The 12,826-nt window shown below is 35.2% G+C and overlaps 1 protein-coding gene across 3 annotated transcripts; it reads left to right on the top strand.

Annotated features, from left to right (window-relative positions):
• Positions 1 to 107: 107 nt before the first annotated feature.
• Positions 108 to 12,516, top strand: LOC119552486 (transcriptional activator protein Pur-beta). Of its 3 annotated transcripts, none has more exons than XM_037862204.1 (9): positions 108 to 264; positions 2,638 to 2,839; positions 2,889 to 2,951; positions 3,014 to 3,126; positions 5,545 to 5,647; positions 6,991 to 7,124; positions 7,189 to 7,310; positions 8,846 to 8,954; positions 9,012 to 12,516. In XM_037862204.1, exons 2-9 carry the CDS (start codon positions 2,797 to 2,799, stop codon positions 9,165 to 9,167), a joined length of 843 nt encoding a protein of 280 aa, XP_037718132.1. In that variant the 5' UTR covers positions 108 to 264; positions 2,638 to 2,796; the 3' UTR covers positions 9,168 to 12,516. The 3 variants fall into 3 exon arrangements, with proteins under 3 accessions (XP_037718132.1, XP_037718217.1, XP_037718055.1); XM_037862289.1 differs by lacking the exon at positions 108 to 264 and adding an exon at positions 282 to 395 and having other exon boundaries at positions 7,006 to 7,124; XM_037862127.1 differs by lacking the exon at positions 108 to 264 and adding an exon at positions 282 to 395.
• Positions 12,517 to 12,826: the final 310 nt, after the last annotated feature.

Below are 12,826 nucleotides of genomic sequence, written 5' to 3'. Positions count from 1 at the left end.
CGTAATGGATGCGGTGCACTACGTTGCCTCTTACGTTCCGTAGCGACGCGACAGAACGGGACTGTGAGAAATGCCCTAACGCGTTCAAGTCGGTTCTGCACCTAATCAACTCTTCATTCCGCGAGTAGTTACTAAACCAGAGCAATATTATGGCTTAAACTAAATCTTCAGAAGGAGATCGCTTCAGCAAAGTACCCGCTGTGGCCGTGATCGCACGCAAATTCAAACACGGACTTGCACCAGGCTCGCCCGCAATGCGTTAAGGTATTTCGAGTAACCTGTTCGTGGGAGAGTCCCCCGTTCTCTTTTCTCGACTCTGTAGTATCCGACGGATAAATAAAATGAGCGAGTGTCGATGCCAGTCGTAAGGTGCAGTGTGTGTGTGTGTCGCAGTTGTACGTATTTTATTCTTATTTCCACTCAGAACTTAAAAAGTGAAAATAATCCGAAATGCAATAACGAGTCAGTTTACGGCAAAAAGGCTCCCCATTTGGTGGCATGGAAACCTTTTTAAAAATATACTTTTCGGGCTGACTGCGCTGTCCAATATGTACACATGGAAAGCTCTATTCAATGAATGTTCACTAATCGTTTCCACAGAGTATTTCCCTAATTAATTACATAAACTCTTTGCTTTCTGCTATTGACCCCGGGTCATGCCTTTAAGTTTAAGTAAAGTTTGCACACGAAGCACATAAATATGTATCCCAAGTACACACCTTTCGTTGTTTCGAATTCATAAATACACCTCAACAAATGTAAATGTGTGTGTGTGTAAAATAGCATTTACCCGTATTTATGCAAAAACCTTGAACCTTTTTGCCTTGTTAGACGCAGCAGTTTGAAGAAAACGAGAGGTGAACAGCTGATACATTTCAAGCTCACGCACACAATGACAACCAAAATTATTTATGTTCTTAAAAAATACTGAACTAAATACTTTCAACTACTATTCTATTGTTTACTCTGGCAAAGAGTTCACTTTACAGTCACATGTTCGAATGCACTGAAGGAAACGTCATTGTACATATGTCTGTGCTCTTTAAAATTCTAAATTTTCTCCAACCGGAAATATAGCTGAAGTCGTTGGGAAAATAGGAATCAAAGTTACGGATAAGAGTTATTATATACAAAAAGTTGACTTGATCGTTTGTATTTCAGCTTTAAGAAACGTGATGGACGGGAATGGGCTATATTTTCTTTGCTCAAAACTTTACCAGATTGACTCAAACAATATACCGATAAAACGACCACTATTGTATAAATAAGCTCTGTGGTCGTTAAATTCGATGCCCTCGACTACCAGATACCCGTTACTCAGCTAAGTGTACTGGAGGCACTTAGAAAATGCGACTGAGATAGAGTTTTACAAGTAGCAAAGATTGTATACTTTATTATATTATAACTTTATAATAAATGGACCGAAATGAACAATTTTTGGCAAGTAGTTGGAAATTGATAATCAAAACAAAAACAACATTTTTAAAAAATTCATAGTAAAGTATAACAGAAATATATAATTAATAAAAAAATACAACACTGCCATAAAAAAGCTGTCTTCAATATAAGAAACATATCAATTTGTGATTAGGAAGACTATTGTTTGTTTCTTGGATTTTAGTAAATGTATACTAATCACTAATGCGCCAAAATGTATCAGCCTTTTGGCTGAAATACTCAGGCAAAGCCTAGACTTGTGTCTATATATCGCCGCTGCAGTGATCCGTTTTATTTGTTTCCTTTGACGGAATGATAGTTACCATATATAAACCATGTCCAATGATTATGGACAACTGCAGCGGGCTCTCTCTAACACTAAAAGACTTTTTGCCAATTATATTTCTCTTAGTATTTATATTTTTGAATAAAAACCCAAGCCACAGATTAAGATTGTATTATCCTAAACGCAAAACAACGCGCCTCATTTCTTTGAACATTTTTTTTGCCAGCTGCGCTTTTGTTTTTTTATTAAATACTTACATTTTACCATCTTGCGCGAGTTCTTAATGAATCACTATCCATTGAGGATATTTACTTCGCGGCTGTGGGGACTGGCCCAGATAAAGAGTTTTGTCGAATCTTTTTTTTTCTTCGGGCAATGGCCCCTGTTACCAGAAGATTTACCAACCGAGGGACGAAACGTTATAGTATGACATGATTCTAGCCATATTTTCCTAGACCTTCCGGTTTTACAAAAACATCTTACACAAGAGTAGCATGAGTAAATGAGTTTTGAAGGCCTGCTCGGAGCAGGAAGAAGTCATACAGAGTTTTTACACCTACTGCAAGGTGATTTTTCTCTTCCTTGCAGTAGCTGCTTTTCCACGCCCCTGAAGTTGGTGAAACGCCTACCCACCCAATATCCTACCACCAGCGCTTTTCTAGAAATTTTAATTTCTACATACTTTTTCGTACATGCGTATTTATTTATAATACATACAGTCGAAGTACTGAAATTAAAAACTGTCAAGTTTGTAGGAATTTTAAGGACAAACATACGTGAAAGTTTTATATTAAAAAAAGGGAAAAACATAAATAATTAAATATACCGTCTATTGTGACCACACTTTTCGTATGAAGCTTGAACGCATTTGCATCTAGACAACTAATCTAATTTATATTATATATTAACCACAGGAGAATGTTGTTCGGCGGTTAAAATGAATGGTATCATGTCTAACTAGAAGGCGACGGATTGAGTCTCAAGAGTAGAGGCGATCACATACAACGTGCTAAGAGGGAAAGGAGAGGTCCGTAACTACTTACCAAGCTACGAAGTTGTATATATAGGTCGTGATGTCCGATTTGGGGAGCGGAGATGAAGGCATCTCAGGATCAAGTAAGTGATATGTTTCCCAATGAACTTATAAAACGCTCTATTTTTTCAGAATATAATGTCACAAACATTGAGGGTTCCTCAAGTAGGAACGAGTTCGAGTCCTCTGTAAAAGGTACAAAGTCGATAGATTAAAATATCGCATTTTTAATAGTTATGTTTTCATCGTCGTTTCAGGTGGAAGCGGCGTGGAGCAGGAATTGGCTACCAAAATGCTTCAAATACAATCCAAAAGGTTTTATTTGGATGTTAAACAAAATCGGAGAGGTCGTTTTATAAAAGTGGCAGAGGTAAGTCATAACTCTAGGTAAGAATTTTATACCCGTTACTCGTAGAGCAAAAGGGTTTATTGTATTCGGGGAAAAGTACGAACAGATAGAAGAAAGCGTCTTCGACCTTATTAATCTTGATGAGGATCACGGCCTTCGATCTAGCCATGTCCGTCTGTCCGTGTGAACTCTAACGCCCACGAACTGTCGTTCTTCATTGTTTTTGTTTTCGTCTATAGCCTCTCATATTTCCGTTGTTTTTAAGTTAAACTTAATACACTCTTCACTCAAAACATCTCAAACAAAAAAAAACAAGAGAGAACGCTATAGTTAATGACCGCGATTATCAGACACCTGTTACTCAGTTAAGGGGAGTGCGAGGGAGATGATAGCAGCAAAGCGACTGTTAGGCAGGTCTTAGCGTTATGGACGATAGATTAGGCGTGGCACCCTGCTGAAATAAACTTGCGCTGCGCTAGAATCTCTAGAATCTGCATGCCTAATCGCAACTTTCTAACGTTATTAGTTTCCGGGATCTCAGCGTTCATTCGGACGGACATTCAGATCGTTTCGGCTAGGGATCCTGATCAAATATAAATTTTAACAATGACAAGTACCTATACTTACACTTAACAAAGACAAAGCATTTGTAGTTTTGTTTTTCCCCTCGCTGTGAAAGAGAGTTTCAAACCCGTTCGAGTAGAGTTGATTGAGTAAAATATCTGAGTCACAAAGAATTTGAGTTAGAAAAAAATGTTATTTATTATTATAATGTTATATTATCTTTTGTTCAGTGAAAAAAAGTTCAGGCACGATACCGATACATTATTTAAAATCTTCAGCGTGTATTTATCGACTCGTTAAGAACTCGAAATACTCGATGTTAGATATAAATTTATAGATTTAGAAAAGGGAACAAACATTTGTTTCTACATAAAGAAAAACGAATTACGGAGAAAAAGTTGTATAAAATAAGGTTGCCTAACCCTAAGATTCTAGTTAAGGAAGTCCGAGTTATGGGAGTTCAACTGCATATATATTCTTAATAAGCATCACTAGACTGTCGATATGAAAATTTTAAATATTCGAAATAGTTGTTTAGCTGTACCGGTACGTTCTGGTTTCAGAACTATAACCAAAACCGTAAAACGAAAATGAAATCAATTCGTTTAACAATTGTTTTACATAAAAATAAATTGAAGGAGTAGAGAGAACCGATTTTCTTTTCGTCCATTTTATGTGGTCTTTAATGTTAATATTAATACTGATATTGCCATCAGGTAGTTTATCAGGAACTCAAGAAAACGGGCTACCCAAAAAACGGTTCGTTTTTGATCCGATAATGCCAAGAGATTGCTGTTGGCTACGGTCCAATCTGTTTTTTTTTTTGCGGCACCCATGTATCAAGCTTCAATGTGTAGCCAACCGCTTTCAAACGACGAAAAACAGTTGATTTGTTGACGTTCAATTCGCTGGCACCTTTTTTGTCGAAATACGTGAGTTATTCGCAGCTAAAGTCCACAGAAAATTGTTATTAACCATTTCATTACTGTGCAGAGTGCTGACTCACGGTACAAACAAAATTTCAAGAACATCTTTCATTGCAGCGCCCACAGTTCTTCATTGGCGCAATTCGTAATATGGAAATATGCACTTTTTTGTAGTCTTTCCACTCAGGAACTCAAAACAAAACAAGAGAAAATGATATAGTCGATGGCCTCGACTATTAGATACCGGAAATGGCTAGATCGACTCGGCTAGTGAAACTGATCAAGAATTTATATACTTTACGGGGTCGGAAATGCTACCTTCTACTTTTTAAATACTTCGCGACGAATCTAGTATACTCTTTTACTCTACGAGTAACGGGTATAATAAAATAAGTGATATTTATTATACGATTAAGCACCCAAATCGACGCACCCTAATGTAAAATATCGATATATTTCTTTCACCAATATATTCGGCACGAACTTATCCGCTAATCCGATACCTTATTGGAATGAAAAGTCAAGAAACTCTACGAGTGTAGTGCTATACTCGTAATCTTCATACTACATTTTCTTTTGAAACTTTTAGCTTTTTATTTCGATATTGAAATTTTTGTTTAGCAACCTTTTTTTGATGTTTCAAATCGCCCAGAATTGTCTCTAAATCGTCATTTTTAAGCAAGGTTACGTTTATACATAGATGCAGTAATAATAATTTAGATTAAAAATTAACCATTTTTACCAATATCTCTGATTATAACTTTTTTCTTGGAAGTTGTTTTTTATTGTCGTTCGCAGATCTAACAAACGCAAGGTATAAAATCGGTTTTCAAAATATTATAATTTAAATGGACTTTAAGTATCAACATCGTATTCGAAAATGTTGACCCACATTATAAACTTTTACAAATTTAAGCAATTTGTATATATGCATTTTTGTAAATTTCAGATTGGCGCTGATGGCAGACGAAGCCAAATTTATTTGGCTCTTTCAACTGCAGCCGAGTTTCGTGATCATTTGTCGTCTTTTAGCGATTACTATGCTTCTCTAGGTATTTATAGTTTCAAAAAATAATCTTTAATCTTTTTAGAATGTATTTATTCTGGTCCTGAACTTCTTCCCGATCTAAATATTTATCGGTTTTCCGTCCCAAAGTGCATCCTTTAACATAAACACTAAATACAATTAATTAATTCTCAGATTTAGCAGAACTGAAAGCAAAACCAGAGAGAACGCCAGGAATGGCGAAGCGAAATTTTTCTATGGGGGCAAATGATCCCCCTCTCGAAATTTCCACTTCTTCCTTAAAGAAATTTTTTATTTTATTGGTACTCACTATTTTTTTAGGTATTTTACTTGGTCTTTTTAAGCGGGTTGAATATTCTTGTAGGCTCTTTTTACACAACGGCGTCCCTGGAGACCTCTTTTGTCGATTGCCTCGACTATCAGACTTATCAACTAATGGCCCATAGATATTGACAGATTTAGTACATCTGTCAATATAACTTAGACTAAAAAATCTTCCAAAATTTGGTCGCAAAAAGAACTAGTACGACCTACATTTAAATTTTAACTTTCTAGCCTTAAAAAGAGAACACGAGAGGGACGGAGACATGCTTCAAGCAAATCTGCATTTATTACTAACACATAACTTGTAGCGCCACCTAGGCTATAGCGTCTCTAGCGGCTTGGTGGCGTATTAGTGAAAAGAGCTGATTTGCAGCCAAATATTTATTAATATTTGGCTATAACTTTTTATTAACTGGCCCGATTTCAATAATTAATAATAATAATAGATCGGTTTTGATAAGATCAAAATCTTATTTAAATTTTTACAAAATATTTACAAAATGTTGGCGCTGTACTGTTTTTAGTGTTATGGTCGTTCGTGGGCGTTAGAGTGGGCGTGGAAACTATGAAAGCAAGAAAGTATGGATTTGGCATGTAGGTTCTCGAGCTTTTTGATTATCAATATCCATATACATGCCAAAAATTGGACAATCGGACCATTTAATAAAAAGTGATTAGCAAATGAAGTATGCACTCTGGAGAACAAACGCCTCCATCGCACTCCGCTTAGCTGATTAACATGTATTTGATAGTTTGATAGTCAATGGCATCCCCTATATCGTTTTCTCATGTTTTTCATAAGTTTAACCAAAAATGTTGTGCTTGAGTACAGTTAAAAACGTGTTTTTTTAGTACACAACTTTATTCGGTTGGGCAGCTTTTTCAGGGAACACCCAATTGTTTATTATCTCAAAAATAGAAAGACATCCGTTTTAAATGATACCTATTCTTAAGGGGTCGTCAGTTTTGGCGGCCCAAGTCGAATAATATCTACAATTTAAGTTCTCCTTGCTCGGAGTATATAATGTAATTAATAATAAAAAGCTGTTCAAAATACAGGCCCCCCAAATACTGACAATTTACCAGAGGATGGTAAATTGAAATCCGAGATGATGATAAAAGATTATAGGAGATATTACTTGGACTTGAAGGAAAATGCGCGCGGACGATTTTTAAGGGTAACATTCTTAATTTGAAAATATTTGCCTTACATAATGTTACATTACCGATAACCCATTATAGGTGTCACAAACCATTACAAGAGGTGGACCTAGATCTCAAATCGCTCTGCCAGCTCAGGGCATGATCGAGTTTCGTGATGCCCTTACAGATTTGCTAGAAGAGTTTGGAGCTAACGATGGAGGGTAAAGTATAACAAAAATACCGATGTAGGAATCTTAGTAGGTTAGGCTCGGTAACGTGTAGCTTCCGAGCGTATTGCGTCTTTTTTGGGTTATCTAAGTTGTCCTCCAGCTCTTCGTGGTTACAGCAGCGGCAGCAGTCTGCATGCGTTGATCCGTTTAAGGCCGGAACTCGAGCGGACACAAATTATGGTGGAAATATCATTTATATTTATTTGTAAAAGGGACTGGGATCTCTTGGACGTGTACTTGGTCATGGTAGCTTCGATAATGGCAGGTGCTGATAGAGTCCATCTGTTGTGCCCATGTGGCGTTCCTGTCGTGTAATCCTCGAGAAGGATTTTGGGGTGTCGACTTCCTACTGGCCATCTTATCGGCTATGATTAAGGATGAAGGAAACATCCTTCAAGATTAAGGTGTCGAGTCACCCAACGATGTTGATCCTGAGCTGTGAAGCTACTATTGGCTTGAGAGCCACTTAAATATTTTAGAAGGTGATAATATGCGTCAGATAGTGGGCGAATGGCACCTAGGGTTTCCAAGGGTTCCATCCTGTTGGAATTTCTTGGGAGCTCTCCCTAGCTCTTTCAGCTGCGGTTTAGACTTTACCTTTCTGCGCAATGTCTGCCTAGGACCCTCCACTATCGGCTGCTCCATTCCTCACCACCAACCAGCTCCTGCCAGGCCGCCAAACCGGTTGCGGAAAAGTCCCAGACTGGGTGTTCTTCCCGACTTCTTCTTTACAATCTTTCTTGAAACGGCTTCAAAAGGACCTCTATGTCCTTTAGCTCTAATAGCAGCGATCAAATAAAACAAGCCAAAGTTTATAAACACTTTCAACTAAAATCGCATCCTGCTATTAAAATCATAGGTCGCTTTCAGCAGAACAACTTGATAAGTGATCACTGATGGATTTTTCACAATAATATATCTGACGGAATCTATCAGATAAAAAAATGAATTCTTAAATTTAATATGTAGGGGAGAAAGTAGTAAGAGAGGTTTGTTGGACATAGCAGCTAATAAAAAAAAATTAATTATACTCATCGAAATATACACTTAAAAAGCCGGTTCAATAACTTTTTCCCTTACCACTTTGAAACCAATTGCAAGCCTTCGATAAGTGTTGCAAAATTTTAAAAAAGGTATAAAATTATTTCCACTGTTAACAATACATGGTAAAATAAACAGAAGTCATTAAAAGTACATATATGTGTGCTGTAAAAAAAGTATGCACTATCAAATATAGATTTAGAAAAATACCAAAAAGATTGAAGTGAAAAAAAATTGGTAAGAGGTACGCATTATGAAAATATTCAGCTTAACAAAAATTGCAAGCGACCAAAACTGAATCGAACAGAATAAAAATATTTTATTACATAAAAATAGCGCGCATCTTAAACAACCCGTTTAGGCGCAAGAACCACAAACAACCCTTGCTCTTTAACTATCCTTACCCCACTCTGCCCTTATGCTATTCATGAACACTATCTCTTCTATTTTAAATTGATAAATGCTAATTGAAATTAATATTTTAGCAGGTTTAAAGGAGATTTGCCTGAAGAGCGGCATATGAAGGTGGATAATAAAAACTTTTATTTTGATATCGGACAAAATAACCGAGGAGTCTACATGCGAATAAGCGAAGTATTAACGAACATATTTTATATTTTGATATTCTACTTATATTTTTAAAATTTTAAGGTTAAAAATAACTTTCGAACTTCGATAACTATCCCGGAGAAATGTTGGATTCGTTTTCGAGATATTTTTAATGATTATTGCGAGAAAATGAAAAAATCGTCCGACTCAATTACTGCCGAAATTAATCTACCGACATCCTCAAATAGTCTTAAATAAAAAAAACATCCCGTGATTTATGCAATCGTATAAGAAGGCATCAAAAATACATAAATATATGTCGGTTGACCAACACAAAATGTATAGCTTGAAATGTCTGACATAACTAAGCTCAGAAATATGCGAATGATTAGGCTTGAATGACACACAAAAATATATTTATTTAGTAGCATTTAGAGAAATATGAGTTAGTATTATTTAATTTTTTATTATAAAATAATAAATTAGTTAGAGTTAAAGTAGTGAAAATTAAATCTTCAAATCACGCAGACAGAATCCAATAATTTATTTGAGCTCTTCTAAAAATAGATCGTGCGTGCCATGTCTATATAATGCTATAACATGCAAAGAAAAACAGTTTTCTGACCGGTTTCCCGATGACCTTTATACAATTATAGGAAATACCCATACCCAATTCGCAAATTCTAACCAGTTTTTTTTATTCATCGATTTATCGGTTTTCGTTTAAGAGTGCAAATTGAAGACATATACTATAAAGGCGTGATCCGGATTTCAGTTCACTTAAATGTTAGTAAGACGATCCTTTTTTTGTTGCATAATAGGCACATAACTAGTGCTCTATTAACGCACATATGTTGACCTTTTCAACCCGAACGGTAATTGCCGTTGCCCTAACCAATTAATATAGGGGAGCCACAGAAATCGCAGAAATCAACGTAAGTTTCTTATGTGCATCAATACAAATTTTACACGAATTAAATCAATTTTTCTCAACTAAAATATGAAAGTATAAATCAATGCTTCCCAACTAAAAACATTGATTTATACGAAACGTGTACAAAACGAATGAAAACAAGAAAGGAAGCTAGCTTCGGCAAGCCGAAGATTCTATACCCTTGCAGATCGTTCCCATGAGAGCATTGTATGAACAGAGCTTTCCGATTTTTGTAAGACTAAAAACTAATTACAGATATTTTAAGATTGCTTTGTATTATTTTGACATTAATTATCCGATCGTTTTTATGACAGCTATATTATAATGTCGTCAGATTTTTCAAAATTGTATTCAAAGTTCTGAAATTTCAAAAGAATTATATTCCTAAATTTAAAAAAAAAATTTTTTTTATCATTCCTATGGGAGCTACTGGATATAGTTGTCTGATGCGACTCTTTCCGACCTATGTACTACCTGTATTAGAAATAAGACTTTTGGGAAGGTTTCATCCCGATAGCTTTAAAACTGAGAGACTAGTTTGCGTAGAAACGGACAGACGGCCAGACATACGGACAAGCGGACATGGATAGATCGACTCGTCTAGTGATGCTGATCAGGTCGAAAACGTCTCCTTCACTGCAAGGGTATAAAAAAATACTGTCCACTAACAAATTTTTTTGTGATGAAACTTTTACCAAAAGATTTAAAACAAAGGCTTAAACCACATTTTGTATTTATTACTCGGTCTTAATTTGTCACCATAGAAGTTTTATTTATTGAACATCAATACCACTATTACATTGAATTAAAATAAGGATTAACGATCTAACAGCCTTTAAGTTTGGGTTGTTTTAAATTATATTACTCGAAAAAACAGGAAAAAAAGTTAATGACTAACTAAAACCAGAAATAAAAAGTTAGAGTGGGTGTTACTTGACATTAACGTGTCCCACAGACCTTTTAATGAAAACCAAGTTTTGTCGCATTGTTTTTTCCAAAATGTCTTGTTTGTATACACTTCGTGGACAAGAGTAAAAAAGCAATTCTGGAGTACCTTTTTTACAAAAAACCAACAAGGAAAAATCCGGAGATCGCCGATTATAGAGATATAATCTAATCAATTTTAAATTTACATACGAAAAATGCAATCCTTGTAAGGAAAAAATTATTTTATTTTCGATATTTAAAAAAAAGGTTACAAACCAAAAAATCATTCTACCTATAAAAATTTTATCAATATTCTCATATTAAATCTATCATTGCCATCAATCTTAAATTCTCTATAATCGGTCAAGACTTTTTTAGTTTAAAAATCCGTACCTCTGTTGATCTGGCGATCATTTTCATGAAGACGTTCGGGTTTTGTTTTTTTTTTATTTGTATAACTCTTAGCTCAAATATGTATACCCGTTACTCATAAGAAGAAGGACGTTTCCGACCCTAAAAAGTGTACATATTCTTGATCAGGATCACTAGCCAAGTTGATCCAGCAATATCCGTCTGTCAGTCGTCTGTCCGTTGAACACTGTGATCTCGGGCATAAAAATGGCTAGAGAGTTGGGATAAAACATACAGATTGCTCTTGCGCAGTGCACGTTGGATGCGTTTCTGTCTGTCTATATGAATACTTGTACTTCGCTGACCATAAGGCGCAGCTCGCAATAGTTTGGAAATTCAGACACCGCCAAATTGATTCAGGGCTTATGTAAAGTAAAGTTACTGCCTGCAAAATAGTAGTGTGGACATAATTAGATCCTAAATTCTGAACATTGTAGAGATTGGTGGGGGATTTGATGGTGATGAAGTAAATATAATGTATGTGAAACCTTACTTTAAAGAGGATATTGAGTTCCGGGTATATCATAGTCCCTCGGCCCTTCGCTATTGCGTCGTTTGTTTTCTTATTAATTAGTATTAAATCTGTTGAGTGCCACTTAGAGTAATACTTCTAATGTATTTTAAAAATGTATGGATTCTGCTAAATATTAAATCGAGTTTATTGTAATTTGGGAACGTTCTAGGCAAGTTTTCGAAATTGTTAAAGCTTCTAGTAATAATATGTTAAATATTATAATACAAGTTAAAATAACTCCTAAACGCGTTTTTAAAACAAAAATTTCAATGTGATCACGTAGAATATAAAACTTACTAAGTACGATGAACATGCATAGCAAAATTAAAACATAAATCGAAGCGAAGGTTAAATTTCCCAAAGGAATATCGTGTACAGATTGTGTGTGCTAAAAAATTAGTGCTATTAATTATTTAGTATTTAAAGTTGTCAGATTTCAATTTCAATGAAAATTCATTGGATTGTTATGAAACATTTTTAAGTTTGCTTTTGTTATAATATTCACATTTATATAAACGAGAGCCAGTTTACTAGATGAATTAAAAACCATAAATAATTAAAATTAATTTACTTTATTGTAATACTATTGATACTAAAGAAGCCGACAAAGTCCTATAAATTCCCCTAGTAGAGTCGATGTTAATCTGACTATAAACAAAAAATCTTTATAAATATCGGGCAATTGTAAGCGGCAATATGTTACAGAGGACCCAACCAATTAGTAAAATATAAAAATTGGGTTTGTCTTAAATGTTGTTGGGCAAGAATGCATACTGTGTATTTTAAGAGTTTTGTGAATATAATATGGAAATAAAGTTGAATTAAAAGAAATTTACTTTTCTTGATTTTTTCTTATACGTACAGTGTTTATTGTACAATATATTTATACACTAACAAACAAAAAGGTAGTTATGTTGAGCACTGCGACACTGCCCCTTTGGGCATCTAAACTTAGTATTTAAGCATATTATTGAATTATAGAAGGCAACGGACCAGACTAACGCCGGAACACGCCGAAGTAGTCCTCTGTTAAAGCAACTGGTTTAAGACGCTTTCCCTCCCAGCTTACATTCCTCTTCGATGGAATCTTCTTTTTGACCTGGCCGGGTACTGGTTTCAGAACCTCAATGG

Source organism: Drosophila subpulchrella, chromosome 4 (assembly GCF_014743375.2).
Source record: "Drosophila subpulchrella strain 33 F10 #4 breed RU33 chromosome 4, RU_Dsub_v1.1 Primary Assembly, whole genome shotgun sequence".
Taxonomy (NCBI): Eukaryota; Metazoa; Arthropoda; class Insecta; order Diptera; family Drosophilidae; genus Drosophila; species Drosophila subpulchrella.
Note: the sequence above shows the minus strand (reverse complement) of the source record. Positions and strands in the feature narration are given on the sequence as shown.

What these genes read in the sequence shown, in the direction of transcription:
- LOC119552486 (XM_037862204.1), top strand. Translation starts at nt 2,797, where the DNA reads ATGTCCGATTTGGGGAGCGGAGATGAAGGCATCTCAGGATCAA. An exon ending in CGCGCGGACGATTTTTAAGG is followed by an intron (nt 7,125 to 7,188) that starts GTAACATTCTTA and finishes AACCCATTATAG; the next exon opens with GTGTCACAAACCATTACAAG. An exon ending in TCTACATGCGAATAAGCGAA is followed by an intron (nt 8,955 to 9,011) that starts GTATTAACGAAC and finishes TAAAATTTTAAG; the next exon opens with GTTAAAAATAACTTTCGAAC.